This window comes from Urocampus carinirostris, chromosome 9 (assembly GCF_059441175.1).
Source record: "Urocampus carinirostris isolate Australia breed hairy pipefish chromosome 9, RoL_Ucar_1.0, whole genome shotgun sequence".
NCBI lineage: Eukaryota > Metazoa > Chordata > Actinopteri > Syngnathiformes > Syngnathidae > Urocampus > Urocampus carinirostris.
Window position 1 is genome coordinate 10722812 of NC_142357.1, and position 27279 is coordinate 10750090.

General features: G+C 39.2%; 1 protein-coding gene across 1 annotated transcript; it reads right to left on the bottom strand.

The window, feature by feature from the left end:
* Positions 1 to 6: 6 nt before the first annotated feature.
* Positions 7 to 27279, bottom strand: apln (apelin). Its single transcript, XM_088344508.1, has 3 exons — positions 26904 to 27279; positions 6200 to 6372; positions 7 to 3717 (listed from the first exon to the last, which is right to left on the bottom strand). Exons 1-2 carry the CDS (start codon positions 26968 to 26970, stop codon positions 6206 to 6208), a joined length of 234 nt encoding a protein of 77 aa, XP_088200634.1. The 5' UTR covers positions 26971 to 27279; the 3' UTR covers positions 7 to 3717; positions 6200 to 6205.

Consider the following 27279-nt stretch of genomic DNA (forward strand, 5'->3'; position numbering starts at 1 on the left):
CAACACTTTGTTTTCTTAAAATAAGATATTTAATATTACTTATTATCATAAAGATATATTTACACACTTTACAGAAATAGAAAACAAAAACACAAAGCTACGCATGAAAGGAAAAACAAAATTAAGCACTTCAAGAGCTCAAACTTATTTTTTATAAATTAGAAACCAAAAGTTCAAATATGTACACAGTATTTCAACCATTTCTGATACACTTGTTTTCTTTTATTTATGTCATTATTTTGCCCAGTTGAACATCAAAACAGAGACAGGGGACTGTACATTTGGCCTGGTGAGTAATATTGAGCACACACCTTAAAACAGAATATAGAAGTAATACATTATCTTTCTGATCGAGAACTAGTAACACTGTTATGCCAGCCCGCAAGTCTCCCCCCATGGTGGGCATGTCACTGTTCACGTGGATGGAGAATGTGTCACAATCAGGGCAGGTGGGGGGCCTGTGTGCTATTCTAGGTGTAGGCAGACTCGTTTGCCAAGCTCCGAGATAATGTCAGATCATAGTTGCTTCCCGTAAGAGAGAAAAAAAACAAGTTATCCTTGGTAGACAATGGTAATACACAAATCTGAATGATGTCTACAAAGAAGCTATACATTAAGCATTAGGGGAAAATAATGGAATGTCAACTCTATGTCTCTAATTTTGCATCAACTTGAACCTGAAACTGAAATCAGATGATAAGAATAAAGGTTTTTTTTGGGTGAATGGTGTGTGTCTTCACAGGTAACACACATCTCCTGTAAATTCTCTCTCCCATTCAAACACAAGTAGAAAAAATAACATGGGTAAAGGTGTAATAACAAACATTTTCTGGAAAGGAAACATGCTAACAAGTGCATAGGAACATTACTCAGGCATGAGAAGAAAAACCATAGAGGGAACATTGAGAGCCAAGGAATCGTTTCTCTTGTTAGAAAAGACCATTAGGGCAAATGCTTTAGCTCGTTGAACATAATGTATTGGTTTACCATTTCAGCTTGATCCTGAACATACATGTCCTTCCACACCACAAGGCCCATTAAACTGATGTGCTCTGGGCTATGAAAAAAAATGAATGCCTGAAAGCGTTCACGTGTGTACGAAATATTGTGCTGCAGACTATGTTTCTATTTTGTTACATCCACAAAAGATACAACGTTTCTGACTATAGTCAAAAAGGTAAGCTTTGGACAACCAGCTAGATAAAAAAAAGTCACAACACACTGAAAATCCTTTCCAAACCAAGAGACTCTTGTTTTAAGGGTGTGTTTTCCCCCCAGCAGCATAATTTAATTGCAAAAGTGCAGCCAGCAAACCCATGCAGAGAGGCCTTGGACCAAAGCTACACTTATTTGTTGAAACAACTTCAAACCCGACACTTTGGATCAGTGGGATATTTGTCTTGAATATTGCATTCAGAGAGATTCCAAATTGCGTCGATGTTGATTTGCTCTGGTCTCTTGAAGGGCAGCACGGCTGGTGCAGATGGTAAGGATACATTCATAAAGAGCAGTGTGGATACAGACGTTTGGCTCTGTTTACAAAAAACCTTTGAGATTGGGCTCGTGTTGGATAGCAATATGAACCCGTCAACGGGGCGCAGTCAAATTCCAACATCAGAATTTCTGTCCCCTTGGCTATCTTAACCCATCACAGACAACATCACACCCATGGAGCGTTAATGAAATCTACATCTCTGTTTGAGAGGGTATGGAAAAAAATAATGATGGTGGAATTGGAATTATTACGCTTCACAGTGCTTGAGGATTCAATAAATGTTTAATCAAGGTATAATCTTAGCAGCGATGACTACCACTGTGAGTTCTAATGCTCTGTTATTAAAGGCTTCCAAGACTATTGATTTGATTAAAATATTTGCATAAAAAGAAGCAACAAAGAACGACACAGAGGGGGAGGACCTGGGTTTAGTTTAAAAAGTCCATATCACAGTTTGTGCTTTGGTCCTCAAGCCTAGAAATGCCAATGAAAGATCTAAGTCAATGGCATGCTTACACACTGAACCAGCCTGGCTATGGAGGCCATTGAGGGGAAGGAGGAGGAGGCTGAGATTCCAGTCTAAACCAATTTAACCAACAAGCTCAGTCTATGTGGCCCCGGTCAGCCTCCGGGAGATCCATCTGAGAAAGATTAGCTCGCAGTTTTAATGAGGGGAAGGATCAAAGCTTTGACCACCTGTGCTGTGGAAGTGCTGGCGGACTGGCAAGGCAACTGTACCTGACTTAAAGTAGGCAAAAGATCACTGGAAAGGGCCTTGACATGGATACATGATGATATTCTACAACGCGCAATGAAAGTAATGCGGTTTACGAAAATATGTTCATATAAGCTTTAAATGATGCAAACTCTTATGATTGTTTTATGAGACAGCCTGCTCTAGTAGAAGCCTTTATTCTAGCACCCTGAGGAAAACTAAAGACCTAAACACAGATATCATAGTTAACAGTGATGAATTCTAGTATGATAGAAAGGCAGATGGTTTGGTCAAAGGTTTAAAGTCACTATAGGATTTGTGCCAAGAAGTAATATAGTAACATTTAGAGGCTGTGAGACTTCTCAGCTTTTTTTAAAGCAAGGGAAGTTGACCTAAACTTAGGGTATTTGCAACTGATGTTGCGCCATTCGAGTTATAGTCCTATTGGAATTAATAGCTCATTTTTGATCTGCCCCTTTCTTCAAACAAATAATAGTTTTCCAAGACTTCAAATCAGTGGAAACTTTTTCATCCTAGTAAAATTTATGGAGCAACTTTCATTGAATAATAAAATTTTTTGGGCCCTTCATTAAAATGCAATGGGTGCCTTTTAATGGCTCAAACCTACACTGCCAGTCAACAATCATGTGGCGGGAACATGGTATGGTTTAGGAGTAATGACTGATGGTGACATTTAGGATTTAAGACTCATTTGAGTTGAGATGCGCTGCTACAGAGTTCTTGACTGCAGTTCCAAACACTAAAACAGCTTTAGATTTAATAATGTCCTAAAAATATTTAAGTTCCTACACTTGAAAATAATTATTTGGACATCAAGTGTGCAATTGTTTGTGTGAAAATCAAAACTGCAAGTGGATGACATTGAGATGAAAAATACAGTTAGATGCAACAATCCTTTCTCACAAGACCTAGACTATCAAATGATCAGACTAATTCTTGACAATTTAACCATTGTCTGATGACCACCTTCTTTCTTCACCCAAGTCATGAAGCTGCTACACGGTGACAAAGCTGGGGCCACCTTAACCTTGAAGTTAATTGACAGTAAAACTACACCATCGAAAAGTGACCAATGGTGTAAGAGATAACGTCTGAAATAGGTCATGCTAAGAGTGTAAGACACTCATGGACACCAACCTGTATTAACTGCTGTCTAAAAATCAAATTATGGGAATACATAAACAGTTAGAAGAAGACAGCTAGATCAGGTCATTTAGAGCGGCAGATGAATAGAAGCTAATAGATAGGGGCTCAATAACTCCCCAACAACCCCCCATCACTGCCCTCCTTCATTCCTCCATCAGAGCTAAGGGTTGACGGCATGTCCTGATTTTTTTTCTTGTGGACAGAGTTGCTTAAAGAACCAGCAGGTGCTATGGACATCACTCTTCAGGCCAGACAAGCATAGGCCCTTAGCAGCAAGGCCCCCCATGGCAAAGGAAGAGCATAGAAATCAGAACCTGGGGGAGGGCGCTTAAAGCAGTGCCTGCAAATGAAAAAGCAGAAAAGTATCATCAGCAAAAGCCCTATTTTAAAATATTACTTAATTAGTCATGTAGACTTTTTCATGTTTCTGTTTGTAAGGGGGTCACATAAGGTCACGTCAAAAATATCTTTCACTGTATGACACTAAGTTATCATTCATTTGAATAACAAGTGAAGTAAACCTTTCTTCAGGCATGTCTCATACAGACTTCATTGGTCTTTGGTAGAAGACAGTACTATGATTATATTACAATATGTACAACACAAATGTTATTCTGGGATCAGGCCTTGCCCATCTTTTATCTGCCTTAAGCGTTTTATCTGTACCCAGCCTGTGATCACGTCCCAAGATCTCTTCCAAGTTGGACCTCTGTTGCATGAAAACAAGTTGCCATAACTGATAGGGGGCTATTCTTGTTTCAAGTTGGCATCATTCTTCAGACTTACAAGGGCCACTGAGTTGACATACATGGATCTGATCTACTGACTTTGTAAAGATGTGTTTGTTCGTTTCTCGGAATGATGTCACTACAGCTAAATGAGGTCATACTCTTTATTTGAAACGAGGGGCGGCATAACTACTTTTATGTTCTTATGGAAAAATCTTCGGAGGTCTCCAGTGCTGAACCTTGTCACGTAGGTTCTCAAGAGGATTTCAGAAATTGACCAGGGGCTTCAAACTATGTAATATCCTGTCACCTTTCTGTCTTCTAGCGGCTTAGCTGTTATCAAATTGGCATAGAGGAATGTTTAAATGTGAATGCAAGAGATCACGAAAAAGCCTTTTATCTCACATCTGCAACACGTCAGAATTAGACGTCTATGTGACCGATGGCATCTTTAGGAACAAAACATCAACCAGCCCAATGATCCACAGACAGTAGCATGGTAAAATGCTGCAAAATGACACTCAGTTGCTGGATGGCTATTACAGCAGTTGATGATCTGGATATAGTTTGGATTAGGTTGAAAATATACAGTTACTCCAAGTAAGTCTATTGTATCCTTTTGTGTTCATTGGATTGTATAATTTCCTGGTATCAAGTTAACATCTACTGCTGAGACAGTTATTTTTTAAGTGGTCTGGCTATAAAGACTTGTGTCACTGGTACTATTCGATGTATTACTGTGGTATGAATTCGACCAATGTTTCTTTTTTTAGAAAAAAGTTGCTTCGATTTCACATAGTTTTCAGTTACATTGACAAGGAAGGAAGGATGCTTAATGATTTTGGGTTTTTTATTACTTGTTTTTTTATTACTTCAAATGTATTGGTACAATTACATGACTTTACTTTCCTCACCCAAATTAGCGGACTTTGAACCACAGAGTATTTTCAACCAGTGGGTTTCTGAACTATTCATCTTTTTGAGCAACTTCCTTGTGTGTTGAAAACACTGAGCACTCCCAAGGTTTCCAGGGGGTGCAGTCACTTTCACTCACTATTTTTTAACTGTTTAACCAATAACACAGGGTGACCAATGATCTGTCAATTGCATCTTACTTCAAAATTCACATAATTTTTGCTATTGTTCTGAGCCCAGGAGATTCTTGAATAAAAGACAAAATGATAAACACAAAAGGAAGTTTCACTAATTAATAGAATAGCACAATGATCATCACAATCCTCTGGATTGTAAAACTTCTGTCTGGCTGTCCAAGTTGATGGGCTTTTTTGTCCAAAACTGATTAACTGTCTCAACATCCGCTGGCTGCTGCCACATCTTACTTGGGCTTGAATGTATGGTGGCCCTTTGCAGCTGAAATGACACATTCTAGGGGGTGTTTTGAGTGTTAAAATTATCTTGGCTTTTAACACATTTAAAAAATACAACTTAACAGATGTTGTGTTTTCTGAAAGCATTTGTTTGTTATAATGCTCTTCTTTTATATTCAGACGATGTGTTATGTGCAAACATTTGAGAGCATAAGCCCGACTATTAACATTTGATCATGTGGTCTTAGTGTGTTTTAGATCTTTAGTGACACTCTGTCTGTTTCCTTTCCAAGTACAGTTAGTTTGCTTTGGTTTTGCCCAGAAAGTCAAACTGTGAAAAGGCGAGAAGTAAAATATTGTCTCAGATTTTTGATAAAGGAGTTTTTACTCACTGGGTTGTGTGACCTGTCAGCTAGTTAAACATTATTTTTTTGTGTGCTGGAGGTTAAGATGACAAATCCAGCTCTTGAAAATATTATATTTTTAAAATGAATCGCTTTTGGTGTCAACTACTAATCTAAGTTTCTAACAATACCAATCCCCTATATGGTTAAATGAAGTTTAATGTTGAAGGACCCACTTCTGTCATACAATAAATTCTTGCAAGTACATTAATCTGCTGAAACGTGCTCTTTCTTTTAAAGTCAACAATAGCATTCTTTTGCTGAATACGGACTTTCCAGTACCATTGTGCGTTTTGACATCTTGAAACAGATTGAAAATGTCTCAATACCGTCTATGGAATGTATCAAGATTTGGACCTCACCTTGCTCTAGAACGGCATCGGGCCCTTGTGTGAGAGACGGGGCCGTGGGCGTCTTCTCTTCCAGCCGGCTGGTCTGTGGCTCTGACCACCCCTTGAGGGGCTTTGCTGCACCAGTTTTCTCACTGGAGCTGCTTCCTCCACCTCTCTGCCATGTTCTGTGGAGGCCATTGGACCTGTAAGATCCAAACAGAGTCATTAACAACCTGATACATTTAAGTAACTTATCACATTTTTCTGTATTGTCTGTATTTAGAGCCCACCTAGCACTGTTTTCTATCAAGTTAGTGTGGCAGTAGCTAACTCAGGACAGATTTATATTGGCGAAGCAAAAAAAGCTCCTCTCTAGTGTTTCATGTCTTGGTCACTTTGGTTTTAGTGTCTAATAAACACCTCACAGTGACACAGCCTTGCCATTGTATACTTCATATATATGTTTGCTCCAAAGATTAGCGATGAGCCTGTGTGTATGTGTGAATGTTTGAAATGTGAGACGTGTGCATGGATACCAGCATGTTTGAGAGAAATCCCAGATGTTCTCAGTTAGCCATTGGTGAAGTCTTGTTTGGTTTTAAATTCACTTCTTGTGTGTCCTTGAGAGCTCAAAGTGTCATAAACTGAATTATCTTTTTTGACACTGATTTTTCTTTAAATTGTATACTAATGATCATTTACATATTTTTTTACAACTCCACATAGTATTACATGAAAGGCTGATGCATTGAGCCGAGGATGATTTGTTATAAAGATTGATGCCAATCTGTTTTGATGTGTTAGCCAGGCTTTTAAGAAAGTAATTCAGTTTTCTGTTTCCTTGTTTCATTATAATGTCACTGTTCTCCTTTACAACTAAGACTTATTTAGAACAAACGCAGAGGGAACACCAATTCCTACTGGGCAGTGTCTAAAGCATATTAAAACTACCGACACAGGGTCATGACATTCCAGTTTGTTCAGACACTGGCACCATTTTTAGAGTTCCCTAAAGAGTGACCTTTGGAAGCCTTCAAGGGCTTGATTGAGGACACAGCTTGAGATAAGTCACAGGCTGGACTGCAGAGGTGAGGGTAGAAAGGAAGCAGCAGCTCAAGCCACTAAAAAAGGTTGACAAGACGTTTACAAAAACATATTTTTAGATGACCTTTTTCAATCAAAGATTTTTGGTTTTTAGACTAGATGTCAGACCAAGTTCCATTCGCAGATTAAAATATAACATGTTCAAATACTTATATTTGACAATTCTCATCAGATCTATTTATAATCTTTGGTGTAGCGGGATACACTCAGCAAATTACAATTTTTTAAGCAATTCACAATACCAATGATTCCCCTTGATCCAAAGGCTTGAGATAGATTATGAAAGTTAAATCCCACACAACCCACACAGCTAGCATTCTATCTATGAGGTGAGTACATACAACCATTCAACCATCTAAACACTATACTCCTAGTTCCCGAGGTTGATTGGAACTTAATTTTTATTGTGCTTTTTCACCGTTTTGAACACACAACAAACAAAGAACGAAAAGCGGGAAGAGGCGGGGGGGACAAAACAAAAAACAACAAGCAAAAAATAACAAGATTGTGGCACAAACTGAAGATTTATAATGGAAAGCACCACATTTCAAATAAGAATACAGGACAACCAATTGATGGACAAATGAGGAAAAAATGATCTACTATAGGCAAAATAAGGACACCACTTATGAACTAAAAATGCACCACTTATAAACAATAAAGACTTTACTTTGAAGAATGACTTAAACATGGAATATATTCACAGACACTGCAATGCTATTTTGGTTTGGTGAGAGTGCTTTTTATCTTTTTCCATGATTAACAACCTTCAATGACAGAAATGTCAAAAGAACATCTGAGAGAGTTTGAGTGGCATATGAAAACAGTATTACGGAGCTAGCTCATTGAGCGTTTTCAGGGTGTTATCCCTGAAATGCCAGACATTTCGAGTTCTATTTCCACAATAATCCCCTTTTGCAAGCACATTACACGCTATATTTGTGGCAGAACACTAAGCTAATTCATAGACTGGGGAAAACAAATCTGTGTTGCATATTTCTGCATTTAAAGCCTATCTTTGCCACTAAGAGCTTTAATCTGCACGTTATCCTTTTTCTATTGTTCCTTTGATTCAGAATAAAAGAGGGATATATTATGCTTAGTTTTTCCTTCATTAGGATAAACGTTAAAACATGTGCTTGGGTGTGTTTTAGGCCAAACTTAAGTATCCTGAAAAGACTTCACCATTCATCTTGCAATGATATTAACTAATTAGGCTAACAAATAACTAAAATAATTAAAGTTTCACATTTGAAATCACTCAGTTAATATGAGGTTGGCACTCCCACTTGTTCTTCTGAGACAATTGATTAAAGTGATTGGGTCCCTTTGCACCCAATTTTTCCACAGACCAGTATTGTTTAGACAATTTTTTGACTGTCAGCTAAAATACCATTTACTCTCTGCTGAAGCAAAAGGATTACCAGCAGTAACTTCAATTGTTTATAGTATTCTATGAGGGTTTCTTGTATATAGAAAAACTTAGTGGCTCTGTTTTTAATTTTGAGTCAGCACAACTAATGGTGGCAACAAGGATTTTAATGATAAACTGTTTAGGTGGCATTGAAAAGCTTGAGAACATGAGTTTACGTTTCCTGATACATACACTATAATTAAAACATATGGTAATGCACAGATATCAGCTATCATACTATAATATCCGGGTGATCTGTGAAAAAACCCTGAACACTCAATCAACTGCCAAAAGTCATCTGCTGCCCTGGTTGCTGATACTGTCACTTCCCAGGCTCGCAATGAGACAATTTTGACCTCCACTGCCACAGCGGGCTGTTAGCAACCACTGTGCTTTCAGAAGACCATATTGGCCAATATCATTCAGTCCGTTCTGTCAAAACTGATAGAAAAGTGTAATGAAAACAGCTAAAATATCCTGAGGCCCCGTGATAAGACTGGCAGTTTAGATGTTTCTCTTGCAGCCAGTAGGGAATGTGTTTCAGTACGACTTTTATGACAGCATCGGGTTCGCTCTGTGTAATAATGAACAGCAACAGACTAAAGCGTTAGCTGTTGCTGGAAAAATACAAGTATGTATATATATATATAGATATATATATATATATATATATATATATATATATATATATATATATATATATATATATATATATATATATATATATATATATATATATATATATATATATATATATATATATTTATATATATATATATATCCACACGAATGCATATTGTTTCTCCATAAAAAAGGATATTACTGCTTTTTTTTACACTTGGATTGGAAGCAGTTAATTTTGCATATTTTTAAATCTTTTCCCATGATAGATAACAATGTTTTTCCTAAGCCTCTAAAGCTTAAATACTTGTGGAGTAACATATGTCCGACAACAATAAACCTCTTAGCTCTTTTCTACGATGACCTTAGACCCCTTCTTCTCTTTTTTGGCCATATCTGAACTTTTATCTTCCCGTAGCTAATTCTTGAATTAAAATTCAATATGTCAGGAATTTGAAGAATGCCGGCATGCTATTTGCCCAAAGTTAGTTACCCGTTCCGTTGGTTTGATGGAAATCAAGTTTGAGTGAGAAGGGGATCATAGTCAATTTGGACAAGAGCTTTTTGATTATTCAAAACACATCCTGGGGAAATATGTTGCCTTCATTCATATGAGTTTGATGTTCATTTTACACTTAACATTGACAGGACCATCATCAGTGCCCAAGGCATTTCAAGATATAATATAACTTTCAGGGGACAAAAATGTTCGTTCATCAGCTGCCCTCGTGACAGGCAAGAACAAACTGTGCATCATAATGCTGCCAATGGAACGGAACTGCTTATGAATAGTTGAAAAGCTGATTTGTGTGCACCGGCTGCCAAAACAACCACATAACAAATGTCGACGCTTGTAAATGGAGCAACAATGCTCATTTTCCTGACATTAAAGCAGCTAAGATTAACTTACACAAGACAGCTTGAGAAACGATACCGACATTTTTGAAGATGATGTTGCAGTAAATTAATACAAGTGTTGTCAGCTGCAGCAATCAATATTTAATTCAGACTTGATATTCTCCGATTTATTTTTTCTAGGACCATAATGACCGTTTGTTTACCCAGTTGGTCCGTCCCTTGGCGTAGCAATCGCATTGATCAAACTCATGCCCGGATGAGATCCTCGCAACCGTTTAATCTCTCTGCCGTGTTCACTTTACATTGCTTATCTGACACGTCTGCGACACGCTGCTGATTGCACAGATGAGTGTGCAAACTCACAACTTGTAGAAGAAGAGAGGTTGCCAGTTTATATCATGCTTTTAAAACAGTGGTTCTTAACCCTTGTTGGAACTACCGAACCTCACCAGTTTCATATGCAGGTTCACCGAACCCTACTTTTGTCTAAAATCAAATAAGATGTTTTATTCATTTTTTTAAACTCAAGACATATAGATCTGCCACTGCTTGAGCCAAGATCTCTTTACTTATGTCCTCTATTCTGTCGATGATGGTGTCCTTTGGAAGAGGAATTTGGGGAAATTTACCACTGTTCCAAGTATTACATTTCCCATTTTTACTGCAGCAGGTTTTACAAATGTTTCACCAATTATGTGACCTTGCTCTGCTTAGCGATCATGTACAACTTCATATAAAGCTGTAAGAATCGGTTTGCTAATGCGTACAAATCCAAGAGCAGGCAGAGTAGCCTGATTTTCGAATCTAGCTCTCTTCACTTTGAATTTAGAAACCATTACGTTGAAGTGTACCATTATTTTTGCCGATGCGAGGCTAGAGTTGCTCAACCTGGCATTGAAAATCATTTAGATAGGACGCAGACTCTCATCCCATTCTGTAATACATGAGAATTCATATTGTACACATTCGTCCGACCACTTTTATTTTTTGCTCGTCATAGTATAGATTTAAATATGCAAAAAGTAATTACACGATGCACTATGATGACATCCCCACGTCAGATCACTCCTGAATGCGCAACATTCTGCACAGCACTGATTGGCCAAGCAATGTCATGTGATCAACTGCAGCCAATGATGGCCCAGTAGACCATGTAATTGCGTATAGATATAATGGGTCAGTGTGCCTTGACCACTGTGGCAGAGTCTCCATCGAATCCATTAGATTGACTCACCGAACCTTTTGGGTTCGATCGAACAGAGGGTTAAGAACCACTGTTGCAACATACGTTTTAGGGTGCTTTTTGACAAAGTGGTGTGGCTATCATGATGAATAAATTAGTGAATTGAAACATTTCCGGATCAATGATTATTTTTAAATACATGAAATTCTGTACAGAGCACTCTATGTCACACAAGCCTTGCTACGTACACAAGCAATCTGAATTCAGCAACATTTGATCACCTGATAGAAGTCCCTGGTTTTAATCAATTGGAGCTGGACTCGATCTATCCCGCAGAGCCTATTCTGATAGTTTTCCCATATTTTTGTTTTAAAGAACTAAAACTTTGCTGCAGAGATTTTAAAGCCTGAAAAGATAAGAGGTATTTTCAGAAGAGAAAATCACATTGGCAAAAATAAATCATTATTCAGCTAAGTAACTTAAATTCTTCAGCAGGTTCAACTGTAGTGTCTTAGCCATACATTATTACATAAATTATTTTAACAAATAAGTAATTGACTTATTACATTAAAGAACCAAGTTTATTCGTTTCAAAACTTGTCTTGAATAGAAAACAAAACAAAACAAGAATAAGAAAATAAAGGAAAAGTAAGAGTTGAGTTCTTAACTCGCACCATTTGGATGGATAACAGCGTTGGCTTAATTAATACGTTACTGTAATTTTTTAGATTTAAATTGTGTGCACTCTGAAGGGGGGCAGAAATTAAAACTTCGGTGCCGAAAATGAATGAACTGACGCTAAAAAGAAAATCCAAATTCTGCAGATCATAAAATAAAAATAGTGAAATATTTACCCGAATTCAGAAAAAAAAGGTTGTAAAGCTTGTAAGCTATTGGCAAGAAGCAAAAATGACATATGACGTAAGCCACGTAGAGGTGGATAGAGGAAGTGGCACATATTTTACCGTGACACCAATAAATAATAGTTTGGTAAGCATGTTCTTTATGATAGAGTTATCTGAATAATATAACTTTGGCACCAAAGTGTGCATCTTGGCACTGAACTGCAGCACAGAAGTGCTTTACTCAGGTAAAAGTACTGCTACTTGAGAAATATATTACTGAAGTAGAAGTAAAAAGCAGTCATCTAAATAATGATTTGAGTAAAAGTAAGTGCATTGTTTGCAGATCCTCCACGAAGGAAGCATAAACAAAACCACGAGAAAGAGGCCCTGCCCGGTCGACCCAATTATTGACATTTTAAGCTCAAACCCGGACCCAAAATTCTGTCTGGGTCCAAGATCTTAACTCTAAGTTACACCAATCAATAGTTAGCACCACCATGAGATGGAGTTTGGTCTTGATTCGATTAAGGTGACGGCCCAGTCTTGATGTCCTTGTCGGTAGAGCAAATAGGTATCCTGATGGCTGGAGACCCAGTCATGAGGACCACGGAAGTGTTGAATCCGTGGTGGGTGGCGGGTAGCTTCTTTGAGGTACTAACCGGGCCCCACCAGTTTTGGGCGCTGGCTCATCAAGGTATTCTGGTTGCTTGTTAAGCTGGTACCCGGGTCATAACCGTTTTGGTTGCGTGCGGGCCAGGATTTGATCCTGTTTTTTACCACTAGGATGCGCTAAATGATACACAATGTCCCTGGGTGCACTTACCATTAAACTGAAATTCGGAAATGCTTTATATTTATGAGATTTACAAAAAAAAAATCACTCATACCTCCCAAATGGTAAACACATTTTGTTATTTGATTGTATATTGCTTTGAGCCAAGGATAAGAAAAATGGCAGCGAACAAAGTCTATTTCGGTCAAACAATAGAATTAAGTGTCAATGATTGTCTTTCTGCAACCGCACAATTACGGTATGTTCCTAACAGTTATAGGTAATCATAAAACTGATCGTAAAAAGAGAATAACATGCTCCATGGTTGCAACCAATTATGTTAACAACATGCAAACCTTGTGGGTAAGGAAACATGCTTTGCCTTTGCTGTGGAAAGGAAGAATGAGTTCCCTGGAGGGGGTATCCATGGTTATCGCGTGACGTCGAAGAAGCGGACCCGCTGTCTCTAACGTGTGTCTCCCCCTTCTTCATTAACTAAAAGGAGGCAAGCAGCATTAGCCAACGTTTCCGCACCGTTTGAACATAGACACGCTAACCCGTGCGGCCAGACGGAGCCGAGATGCTTGCCACCGCGTAAGCACATTAGCGGATCAGGATTATTTAGCTGGGATGAAGTGTTAATTGTGCTTGAACAATCTAAACATTCTCTTAGCCTTTCATAAACGCTTGCTCTGTCACAGCAGCGCATTTGTCAGTTCTCAAGGCACACGTTCATTCCACCATAAGGGAAGGTGACGAAACAAAAGGGCTGCTCTTCACAATCCAGTGTTTAGTGTCAGATCTGATCTTAGTCATTTTATCCCTCGGCGTTTCTACATGAAGTTAATGTGCTGAGAGTCGTGCATTCACAACAGCCAAAGAGTCCCTGTCACAAGCGGTCACATAAACATATAGATATGACGCCGTGAACTGCACGTACCAAAACTCAAGTTTAGGTGCATTTTAGCCAACTTTGCGTATCATGGCAGTGGATTGGTTGCGCATGAACATTTAAAGAGCGCATCAGACAGTTGAACAAAACCAAGAATAACTTTCGCCGGTAAGAGTAAAGTACTGTTCAAGCAATATGGTTTTTATGACATGCATTTTACATTTTATATATGCATGTTTTGCTTTAAAAATTGAGCTTAAGCCTTTTGCCAGGCTGTGCCTTACAAACATATTCAAAATTAAATGCATGTGGTCCAAAGAACAAACATCAGTTGTTAAAAGTGCTTAACTCCAAACTGTTGATTATCATTAAGTTTTTGTTTACAGACTTTGCCGTTGACCAATGAAAGTACTTCACAAAATGCACACCATGTTTGTTTTGTTTACTGTTCTTGGTTTACAGAGGTAAAAATGTTATCATGTCAGCTAGGTGAGCCTTGTCTTATGTAAAACAAATACAAATGTAAAGGTATCTTGAATAATGCATGTTTATATGCTGGTGTATGTGTTTTGCTTATTATTTAAATCATTATTTATTTTGTAATGTTTTTTTTTTCACCACTAAGAGGGTTTAAATTATACACAATGTCCCCTTTAAGGAAAATACCTATTTTTTACAACTTTGATGAACATGATTTAAATACATAAAATCTAATACATTTGGAAACTAAAAAAAATGTTTAATGAGGTAAAAATCTGCAAACAGGACAAAAAAATATTATTTAAAAGTTGGTATTTTGTTTTAGTCTGTTTTCTTTTCTACATATGTACAACTGGACATTTTCAGTGAAGTAAATGGCCATAACTTTCCCATTCATTGGCAGCATACCTAAGTTTCTAAAATCACTTCTTTTCATCCTTTGACTTTTGTCCATGTGGTTCTGAAAAAAAGGTTTTGGCACCTAGGTTGTTTTAAACTCATAGATGTAATCAACGTACCCGCAGAGCATAGTTAGAATCAGTCTTATCTGTGATGTTAAGCTGCCTTTGCAACCAAGGGGGGTTTGTCAGCTTTGATTTTGGCTGCAGGCTGTTTGATTCGCAGTATTGTTGCGTTACCTTAATCCTGTGCTTTTGGCCAAGCTGAAGGCCATCTTTGTCTGTTAGAAAATCATGAAAAGTTTTTTCCCGTGTAATGCGGCTTTGTAACGCAGCCCCTATACCCTACCCTCAGAATAAAGGTTGAGAGGAAATTAAGATGAAAAACAAGCAGTCGACTACCTTCTGCAGATGGCTTTTTAAGACGGCCTGCCCGCCTCGAGGCCGAATTAAAGCACGAATTGAAATGATGAGGTGCGAAGTGGCGCACCCGCCGATGATCAGAGCGCTGCCAGTTCAAAGGGCGACCGGCAGCAGCACTGAGACGGCTAATGAAGCTCTCGACTCCCCCCGTTACTTGACTGCCAGTCGCTTCATTCGAAGTCACACTGCTAGTTTGAAGGGTGAATTTGTGGTTACAGCAGCCAAATGCAATAACATCTTAAATCTTTCCTCTGAGAAGAGTAGAACCAAGACTCACCTTACATAGCACAAATATGTACGGGTATCAACTTTGGGATAGTTTTCGGTTTTACAGGGGGCTGGGGGAGAACAGGTTGGGGTTATGTACTACATGAAATAAAGTTCTGCTTTGCCAGCACCCAAGTTATATTTGAGCCAGAGGCCAATCAATTTAGATCTAGCCAGGGTCCTAAAGGTTCTAACCTGCATGCTCCTTCCATGTTAGGCCGAGGGACGCTAACTTTTGCTGGTAGAAAGAGCCCCTCAGGACAAAGAAAGAACCTACCAGCCACCCGTAGCCAATTACAGCTTCAAACCACTGCATCCAGTTATTTTGGTCCCAACCGGGCCTCCAGACTTGAAGATTCCGCACTGCAGACTCCCACCTGGACCCTCTCAACTTGCCTCAACCATCATCACATCATTGTACTAAAACAAAAGTTCATCCCATGGTTACAAGCAATGTTCGCTCTAAGTTTGCAGGGTCTGAGCAATCACACAAAGTCTATGAGCGGAGCTTGGAATAACGGTGAGCAACATCTAAACCAAGTGTGGCAGCCGAATCATTATCAAACATGCCAAAACCCGAGATCAAATCAAGTTACTTTCTGCTTGCTTTCCGGCAACACTACAGTAGTTAGGTTTTCAAATTTTAAAAAAGTGGTTAATGTAATATTGGGAATGTTTCACGGCCCACTCTGCATTTGTTTTTACAACTATTACCTGAGATTTATTTTTAAAAAGTATCTTTTGCTAAAAAATACTAACATTTTGTGGATCTATTTAATTGGTTTCCGAGTAAAGAACTATATTCAATCACACTTTTTATTGAAAATTACAGTAATTTGCAAATTATTTAAATGTAACACAAAAGCGATCAGGCAGCACGGCGGCGCAGTGGTTAGCCCGTGTGCGGCACAATTCTAAGGTCTTGGGAACCGCCTGTGTGGGTTCAAATCCAGCTACCGGACTTCCTGTGCGGAGTTTGTATGTTCTCTCCGTGCTTGCTTGGGTTTCTTCCGGGCACTCCGGTTCCCTCCCACGTTCCAAAGACATGCATTTCAGGTGGATTGGCTGGTCCAAATTGTCCCTAGGTGTGAATGAGCGAGTGAGTTGTCTGTCCCTGTGTGCCTTGCGAATGGCTGGCAACCAGTTCAGGGTGTCCCCTGCCCACTGCCCGATGATTGCTGGGATGGGCTCCAGCACCCCCGCGACCCTACTGAGGATAAGCAATGAGATGAGATGAGACAAGAGCGATCAAATAGACCCCCAAATTTTTATCTTTTTTTTCTTCTTTTGTGTCTTTTTTCTAGTTTTTGACTTATTTTTCCTAGCTTTTTTATTCTTTTTTTCTCTTTTTTTCCTTTTTTATTTGTTACTTATTCTTCTCCTTTTTCCTAGCTTTTTACTTAATTTTCTTTGCGTTTCCTTCTTCCCTCTGCTTTATTTTCCCTCTAGTTTTTGCTTTTTTCCCCTTATTTTCTTTTATTGCTTTGTTCCTTTTTTCATTTTTATTTAGTTTTCTTTTTTTTGCTTTCTTCTTCCCCTCTTTGTTACATCATTGGTAATATACGTGTGAAAGCAACAAAAACAATACGAAGAACCATTTGGGTGCCGAAAGAGATGCCATTGACTCCTAGATCAGCCACATTTTTTGATACCTTAAAATTATCTTGGAATCGGCACCAATACCGATTAGTTTTGCTGTATTACATTTGTGAATGTGTACATTCTAAATACATTAACATCAAGGCAAATTGACATTTTTTACTTTGTCGATAATAGATTGACTCTGCTAAGGCAATACATTGGTGTGTTTGACATCACCTGGCTGTGGAATTACAAACTTGAAGGTTCTTTTTAAAATAAAGGTTTTCGCTTATAGTGTCTTAAGTTACCAAATAGCACTCATATCTTAAGTATGCACTTGCAAGTCCGAGCAAAATGTTATCCATCTGTGCAAGCAGTGTCTCGAGAAAGAAAATTATCCAATTTTGACAGTGCCTAAGAGATTGGTGTCCTTAAAGTCGGCAAGTCAAGGGTAACGGAAAACACAACTCCGCCCAATCTCTTCTCTCCTGTGTCATCATCATATCGCATCCCCTTGGGCTGTGAACCTGCTTTTTCCCATTCAAAGGGTCAGAGGAAGCAAAACAGGAGGGAAATGTCACTATGCAGGGGCCTTGGTTCTCCCCACAACACACTATATATACACTTGTGACGACAGGAAATAGCAGCTACGTTGCATCAGACTGCATTACCAAAGGATATCGATGCTTAACCTGGACACAACTGGTAGATGTGGGTGGTTGTTTTGAATCAATCCTACTAAGTATGGACCCAGTTACGGCTGGGCCTATCAATAAATAACATAATTTAATGTACGTAAAAAAGTTGTAGATAAGGGATGGAATATAACCAAAGCAACCACCACTCGTGTTGCGGCTGAACCACAAGATCGCCCTTGGTATAAACTGTTTCCATTATGTAGATAAATGTTTATAAATGCTTTTGCTAATTTTATAAACATCTGGTTTAAATCTCTCTAACACTGGTGAGGGGCCCAGCACTGATCCGGGGGAACCAATTGCATGTTGACTAGACCTGAGACATTCAATGTCATTTGACGGAAAATATTTTCTTTCAAACATCACCCGGCAAACAACAACGAGAATTGTAATAAGCATGATGAATAATACATGATTTATTTCTTGGGTTAGGGTAAGTGATCTCCACTTATGATTGTTCGGGAAAATTGTGAACATGACAAATTGACACCACTTGAGAGTCGCTGCAATTGCTTAGTGATGGAAACATGTTGGCCCAAGGCTTTCTGTTACTCCACATCCATAGGGACACTTTCCAAATTCAGACCAAATCCCGCTAGAACATTCGCACCTCCTTACTTAGCCACCATTGATCATTGCAATCTTAAGATTTACTCAGAACGACTCGCTGTGTTGCTATCACACTAATTTTAGATTTTCAATTGAATTGTTCCTGTTCCTCCCCAAAACTATCTAAACTAAAAAATTGTAACAGTGGCATGAAATTTTACTCATTTTAATCATCATTTGTCTGATTTTATTTGTTCTTTTTTCGGGAAAATTCAGCTCTTGTGAATTCAATTATTATTTCAATAAGTGTGTAAAATTTTATATCTTTAACTGATTGTAGGACAAGAAAAACAACATCATTAAATACATTAAACATTAAAGAGACATTGTGTATTTAGTGCCTCTAAGTCATAAAAAACAACCTTTTTTCTTAAACAAACAATCGCGATATGAATAACAAGCAAACATAAATGAAGGAATTCTATAAAGGTGCATTTAAATCAAAATATTTGTAGGTCATGAATTTTGTATCTATCTGACATAACATGAGGCTCACCTAGAGATATCTGAAATGATTGTCTGCCATCTGCCTGCTAAGGGTACCCTATATAACCAAAAACCTTGTGAAAGACTAGGTTGAAAAGGCTCCAGTTTGGTCTCTTTGATTTTGTATTCTTCCTTGTGCTTTCTAGCACTCTTTTTCAGTTGCACTGCACAAAAAAGTAACATATTGGGGTTATTTTCCTAATGAAATTAGCGTAATAATACTTACATTTTGCAAAATTCTTAAAAATTGCAAGGATGATCTATTTCAATAGTATCCTTCCCATTCTACTAGAAAGAATATAGAAAATAGTAAAATAGAATTTTCAATAAATGAAATTATTCCCTAGCGATTAAATATTTGATGAATGTATTTATCCAAAATTGAGCCTGATGATAAAAAGCAACAGGTCTCCGAGAGTATAACATTTAATCATACAGCTGGTTAATAAAAGCATCCGCTGAGATGATCAGGACTTGGGCGCCAGAAATTATGTGTCGAAATTAGTGTCGTAAATAATATTTTCATTGGGCTCTATTGGGAAGCTATTCATTTGTGGTCTGGCTCTGATGAAGAAGTAGGAGCAGATGATGACCTTACCCACTCCAGATGACCTCTTACCCAGCTCAGGTTAGGCCGCTGAAAAGGAACATATAGTGGTACTTTGATTTATGCGCTTAATTGTTTCCATAACTTATCTAAATTTGTCGTTTTCCTTGTTTTATTTATTCAATTGTTTGAACACACACTCTCGCACACAAATGACCAAGTTCCTGTTGAAAAACATGCAACTAAGGGCCCATATAAATCAATGCAACACTTTCACAACACATTTTGCAACACAACACTGTTCATTTGTTCAAATACAGCCATGATTAAGGATTATAGCGATTATCGCATCTTGTTTCATTCATGGTTCAAAAGCTTGCTTCACATAAATGGGAAATTGTATGTGGCAAATTGAAAAATCCTATCTTCTCTCAGGACTTTTGTAATTTCATATGTTGATATTCATTATGTATATTAGTCCCAGTGTCAGGAAGGGAATGCTTTGCTTCACTGCAGTTTAACAAACAGTGATATTTCTTGTGTATTTAATGCACATATTTGGGTAAATGTGAAGAAAATGGTTAGCTGCAGTAGTTGCAATCATTCTTCACAGTGCATAAAGAACATATATGTCAGCCTTTTATCAGGGTTTTGCATTATTTAGCATTAATCCATATATCTATCCATAAATATCCTGCAAACTAAATACTGTATTAACAAAGAATGTAAACCACAATTGACATTCTAAGGACTATCATCTATGTGGCAAATGTAAATTCCTCAAAGGGAAATAGGATATTTTTTGGAGCCTCCTAGTGGTTTGCGGTTGCACGACTGGTTTTTGGTTTCAATACAACGACATCTAGTGTTCAGATATTACACGGTGCCTCTTTAAAACAATTGACATGTGCACACAAACAACACCTATAGACAGCTTTCCTATTGGATGATGTTGTAATTGTGGCCTGTGCAACCCTTTGAGACTCTTTGTGTACGTTTGACCTGAAATCATTATTCCCAGAGGCACACATTCTTTATCCCCAGCAAAAAATACAATTTTGTGTTGGAGGCCTCATTCACTACATTTGAAGACATGTTCTTAGTCCAAGGGCAGCTCGGCGGCTGAGTGGTTAGTGCGTCTGCGGCACAGTTCTGAGGTTATGGGATCCAACCCTCCTGTTTGGAGTTTGCATGTTCCCCCCGTGCTTACCCCGTGTTTTCCTCCAGGCACACCGGTGTCCTTCCGCATTTCAAAAACATGCATTTTAGGTTCATTGGCCGGTTGAAATTGTCCCTAGGTGTAATTGAGCAAGCGAGTTGTCTGTCCCTGTGTGCCCTGCAACTGGCTGGCCACCAGTTCAGGGTGTCCCCTGCCCACTGCCTGAGGACAGCTGGGATGGGCTCAGCACCCCCACGACCCTACTGAGGATAAGTGATGCAGATAATGGATGCCCAATATCAAACTTTCTTTTTTTGCATTCTTACCCTGTTTATACTATCCTTTCTTTCGTTTACACACACACACGTTACACATTTTTGTGTACCTTCAAACAACTTACTGGAATTTTTGTTATTTATCAATGCATATTCTTATAATGTAGGTCTGGGCAGCATTATATGGCCACACGAGTCTCAGCTTTTAGCTGGTTAAAACCACATGTGAGGTTTTTGATCAGTATTCCCCTGCAAGCTCCCATATACTCTAGCCTTGCTTCCAGTTATAGCCTTTCAGCTTTTTCTTCTTTAACATGTCTTTGCTCTTTTTTCGCCCTCCCTCTGCTTCATCTGCTCTCTAGGGAAGATCTAACTGAGTAGATTTATTCATTCAAAGCGTTCAGAATTACATTACTCACATATGCCGAAGTCTTCAAGAATCTCCAGGTTTCGTCGTCCCAAAGGTTTGCCTTATATCTAAATGACCAAATGAAAGATTTTTCTTTGAATCGCTTGCTTAACTTCCACTTATACGTAAGTATTGGTGGCTGCCATTCACAATATACAGACTTCTTCACGTCTTAAAAAAAATGTATGTTTAAATCTATCTATCTATCTATCTATCTGTCTATCTGTCTATCTGTCTATCTGTCTATCTGTCTGTCTGTCTGTCTGTCCGTCCGTCCGTCCGTCCGTCCGTCCGTCTGTCTGTCTGTCTGTCTGTCTGTCTGTCTGTCTGTCTGTCTGTCTGTCTGTCTGTCTATCTATCTATCTATCTATCTATCTATCTATCTATCTATCTATCTACCTTGGTCATATCCCTCAAGAGGGGTGACCAACAGCAAGACACACACATACAATAACAAATAAAATAAAAGGGAAATAAATAGCATAAAAAAACACACACAAATTGTTGGACAAAGGCCAACCCAATTGCCCAAACACCCAAACAAGTTAGGCACCTCGGCACCCAAGTTGGTCATGCTTTCGTCCCTCCAGATGAAATGGGACACCAGAAAGCGGCCATGTCACTCGGGTCAGGGTGACACAACACACTCTTTTGTTCAATAGCAGGGCCCGACAGCTTTCTCTGGTTTACCCCTGCCGCATCATACGGGTGCCCAGCCCATCCTTAAGAACGCCTCCACAATCCCACTATCCTTTCACAACAAATCTAGAATGTCTCTAAAGAGGACTTGGTTATTCACTTCAAACAGTGGACCACAACATCAGTTTCATCTGTTCTTAATTCTGCAGGGCCCAATGACCAGGGTTGGGTAGGGTTACTTTAACTTGATTACTTTTAATTACTTTTGGATTACTCCAATACCAAATATGCTAATAAAAGACAAAATAAACTAAATATGAATAAAATTATGACTCACAACACGTGGTAAGCTTTCTCTCCTGGCTTGATCTCTTTGATCTCCGTCAAAACAAACATAAAATGTGACAGAAACAAAATGAAAATAAATGCAAACAACTTGCCAACATCACAGTTGCCGTTCCATGTATTCCGTTACTCCCCAAGCCTGCACAAAATTTAGTAATTGTATTCATATTTAGTTTCTTTTGTCTTTCATTAGCATATTTGGTATTGGAGTAATCCAAAAGTAATTGAAAGTAATCAAGTTAAAGTAACCCTACCCAACCCTGCCAATGACAAACCTTGTGATCACGCTTACAACTACAGAGATGATGATTATTAAGTGGTACCAATTGTATCTTATCAATTCAAATGAAAGTAAATACATAAATTTGGGGTTAAGAACTAAGCTAAAACCAGTTATAATTGGCCAGGATGTAAATAATTCGCAGAAAATACAATGTGAGTGTTGATATTGAATCTATATGTTGTAACTTCTAGTGTGCCAAGAATGGGAAGTATAATAAGCTAAACTTCATTCATATCCAAACAAAGAAGAAAAATGATTGCGATTCATCTACTTCTGCTACTAGTAAATAGCCGGTTTGGTTTTTATGTACTGTAAAATGTCATTATCCGTCTTTACTTAAAGTATCAAACTTATGTAATTATTGTTCAAGGTTTTTTTTTTTTTTAATATATCTTGCTTATTAAACCACAATTAATTTTGAGCATGTTTGGGTTGTTTGTTAGCATTCATAAAAGAGGATTTTACCAAGGAAAATAGATTTTTTTTTTCTTTAATAGAAAATGTATGTGCGGGCAGCACGGCGGCGCAGTGGTTAGCGCTTGTGCGGCACAGTTCATGTCATGGGAACCTGTCGTGGGTTCAAATCCAGCTCCAGACTTTCTGTGCGGAGTTTGTATGTTCTCCCCGTGCTTGCGTGGGTTTCCTCCGGGCACTCCGGTTTCCTCCCACATTCCAAAAACATGCATTTCAGGTGAATTGGCCGTTCCAAATTGTCCCTAGGTGTGAATGAGCGAATGACCTGTCTGTCCCCGTGTGCCCTGCGATTGGCTGGCAACCAGTTCAGGGTGTCCCCTGCCCACTGCCCGAAGATGGCTGGGATGGGCTCCAGCCCCCCCGCGACCCTAATGTGGATAAGATAAGATAATGAGATGAGATGAGATGAGAAAATGTATGTGCTGTGTTTTGTCTAATACTATCCTCTATCTCTGAATTTCAGGTTTGAGAAAGTGGTTGCTGGGATTTAAAATTTTGAATTTTAATGTGTCTGTTTTGTACTAAAGATAATTCTATCTAACCAGATCAATTATTGCCCACCATAATAGCTTATTAAAGCCACTTGTGCTCAAACTTTATGATACTATTCTTGCGTTGGACTAACCTGCTGAGTTTATTAGTGATATAATAACTAGTGCATGTGTTTCCCAGCCCCTTCAATCTCTAATAATCCCATGGTAACATTCCTTTGGAGCGCCCCCTCCCTCTCATCCAGCACTTATTAAGATATTCTTGTGCGTCTGGCAATGTTTATCCAGCGTTTGCTCTCTCCCGAGTCTCCGTAATCACATCCAAAGGCACAAACACCTTCTTTGCATTAGCATGCCCTACAGAGTTCTTGACACTTGACGATCAGACCCGACCAGGAGCTGTTCTCTGACCCCCTCTGAGATGCCTTACTTACTGGTTTTGCTCTACTTTGACCGGTAACACTAGGTCGAGCATATGCAAGGGCTGCAGTGCGCCGTCTCATTCTTGCACCCAGCGCAAACAATACATCAAAGTTTCATATGGAATAATAGCAGAGCCGACAGTCTTACATGATATCGCCCGCTTCCCAGGCGGTCGATTTCTCGGTCAGATAAAAGCCCATCAGGGCTGTATGACTACCTCACCTGTTTAACCCAGCTACAACAATTGCATCTACTGTACGTGTGGATGTACACATGTGAGTATGTGTGTGTGCTAGCTGCCTGTCATTATGTGTTGCTATGGGGCACTGAGAAATGGATGGATGCTCATGCGACAGACATGAGGAAGGACTGTTTACGTCTTGAGAGTCAGAGCGAGAAAGAGCGATCGGCCTCAGGGATGAATTATGGATACCACATGTCTAAAGCTGGAGCCCGCTCTTGAGCCAGAGTGCTTTTCAAGGATGGGTAATTGAAGAGCACAGCTAGAGGATGGCAGCATTACGCGAAGAAGGCCACTGCTCCTTTTTTGTCCGATTATTTTGAATTTTACAGGGTGCTCGCAGGTACCTTTTCCACAACACAATTTTCATCTGAAAATGGATTTTCTTTCTTCCCTGTTATTTGGGGTGGGTGGGGAGGCAGGGACATTAGTTTACCTGGCAACAGTGCCCTGAAGAGTAAAACCATTAGAAATGGTAGTCCAAAGGGATTTTTTTAAGGGCATTTCTGTAACTCACGTCGCATATGGAAATTTAACAAAGAAAAAAAAGACCAGAGTGCTCTGTAGCATTTTTACTGAGACTGCCTCTCAAGTGATGGAATTTTTTAAGTACTCGTGATGATGGATAACTTGACTTTGAAATGTAGCATTACAGTAAGTATACAGTATTCTGTGGATAGATATTGTAAAAAGTCTCCGTATCCCCTGTTTCAAATGACAGTTTTTGTGGTACAGAAAAGAAACCAAGGTAAATAAGTTAAAAACTTTTCATGATGTATGTTATACCACACACTTTTACAAATAATTCGTCAAATATTTTCAAATAAAATCAACAAGCAATGGCACTCAAATTTACAACCTCTCCTATTAATGTGTTCCGAATTCACCTTAGACATTCTAATCCTACACATCTGTCAAATTTTGATCTATTAAGCCAACAACACATTTCACATGATTTTCTTAGCATCTTTCAAACAGAATCCTGTTGGGTTTTTTTTACCACCTTAATTTGTGAATTCTGGTGAAAGCTTCTATTAGGTCCAAGATTGGTAAGACAGAAAAAGCACCACAATGCAAGACTCTTAACATAAGAACGATTGTTTTTTTTGCTTTGCTCTTGACATGACTTTTAGAATTATAGCCACAGATGTTGGTTTCAATGTACCATTATCTTTTTTGATGTATGTCTATGCACAGCTTAAATGTAACTTTTTTGAGTTATACTAGAAGAATTTCTCGCAGTTATATCAATTGCTAACCATTCATATTCTTAACTCCATTTTCACCATTTTCAGTTGTTTTTTGATGGGATGATGTGAACATTGTCAACAATTTAACCAATATTAAAACTTTCTGAAGACTAGAAGTTTAAAACTTAAACACAACAATATCTTAAACCCAATAATCTAAACTCGCTCTACGATTCAACCCCAATATCCAGCCTCACTTCCCTATGCAATTCTGCCTTATTACCCAGACAGATGCCCAATGAAATGGAGGAGCGTTTATCTGAAAATAAAAGACTTCACACCCGCTGCTTACATAGTAGGAGATTCTTCCAACATCTTTCTGCGACAGTGCATACAGCTTGCACCCAGCAGAACACAGCCCAGCTAGCATCCTTCCACACCCATCACATCCGCAACACACTTGCCTCCCTTCATCTCTACCATATCCCTTTTCCCTTCGTTCCTCCACATCAATGGAGCTCTGGTACTATACAGTAGCAGTCAAGGGTTGGGAGGGCTACAAATAAGAGGCATATGAGCAGCATGACTGGAACAAACACTAAGGAGGATAAGCTCCATTTCCTCCCCCTACCCTAGTGGTGGTTCGGACGTTGTCCACCTCACGCAGGGGGTGCGAAAAACGACACTGGCCATAATGCTAGATAATTACTTCCCATTTCGCCTGGTGCTCGGACAAAAATAGCGCGTGTCGCTGTACGGCGATTGCGCGGGGAAGCATGGGAAGTGCTCTGTGCCGCTCTGTTAAATCGATTCGCAGCCCGGCTACTCTTCTTCTTTTTTTTACCCGAGTCTATAAATCACATCGCCTTACCGCTGCAATCAATATGAACTCAATCACTCCTCAGAGCCTATAGAATGTGTGTGTAAGTGTGTTTTCCCAGCAACTGTAGTTGAGAGGTAGGTGATAATCTAGTGAACGGCTTGAACATTTGCACAAGGCCTAACTGTTGTTTTTTCACGGCACTGTGTTACCTGCATCACATCTGTGGGTTTGGCCAGTCTTTAACCCTCCCAAGGAAATCATGTGAAATATTGGACTTTACAGACAGTCCAACAATGGCTCCAGTGGCACTCTACAGCGTCAAAACCAAATTTGGAATATGTGTGTTCAACAATTACGGTCCTTATTATTATTACACCATGATGCTTCTATGGGCAGTGTGTTCCTCTGCTGCGCCATCAAAGTCAGGGAATAATCATCAACGCAGGTCAGATGGAACCCAAGCCTACAATTTGTCAAATTCCTCCCGGGCTGATGGAGCATATTCCATGCGTTGCATACATTTCATAACAACAACCCACCATGCATCCATCACCTGGCAAAGGTGACATGATCATGATGAACAACATTTAACTTGAATCATTTTAAACCACCGCAGTGCAGTACTAAAGCCGGCCAGGTGCTCCTGTATTCCTGCTGGGAGCCCACACATGCTGGGTAACTGATCAACCACACGTACAAACACAGATCAGCCTGCTCCAGCACAGACAAGACGGAAATAGGATAAAGAGGAGGGGGGAATAAACAAAAAAAAGGAGAGAAGGTGCTTGCCTCGCTTCTACTCACCAGCACTGGCAAAACACAGCAGAGACACCAGGAGCACAATCACCAGCGTCAGAATCTTCACATTCATTTCTGCACTCCCCTCTGGCTTGCCGCTCGTCGCTCGCTGATATACTGTAGAACTGTGTGTGTATGTGTGGATGGGAGGGAGAAGAGAGAGTGAGTGAGGGAGAACCAAAGAGAGTGTTTGCTCTGCTCCAGGCTCGTGTGTGTAAGGAATGAGTGTTGTCTAAATGTCTATTTGTGTATTGGTGTGTAGATGTCACAGCACCACTCCAATGAGTGAAGGTACGTCTCTATCCAGAATTTCTCCACAAAGTAAGAAAGTGTATCTCAGTACGAGCAGCCGAGTTCAGAGGATGTGCAAGTGTCTGGAGAA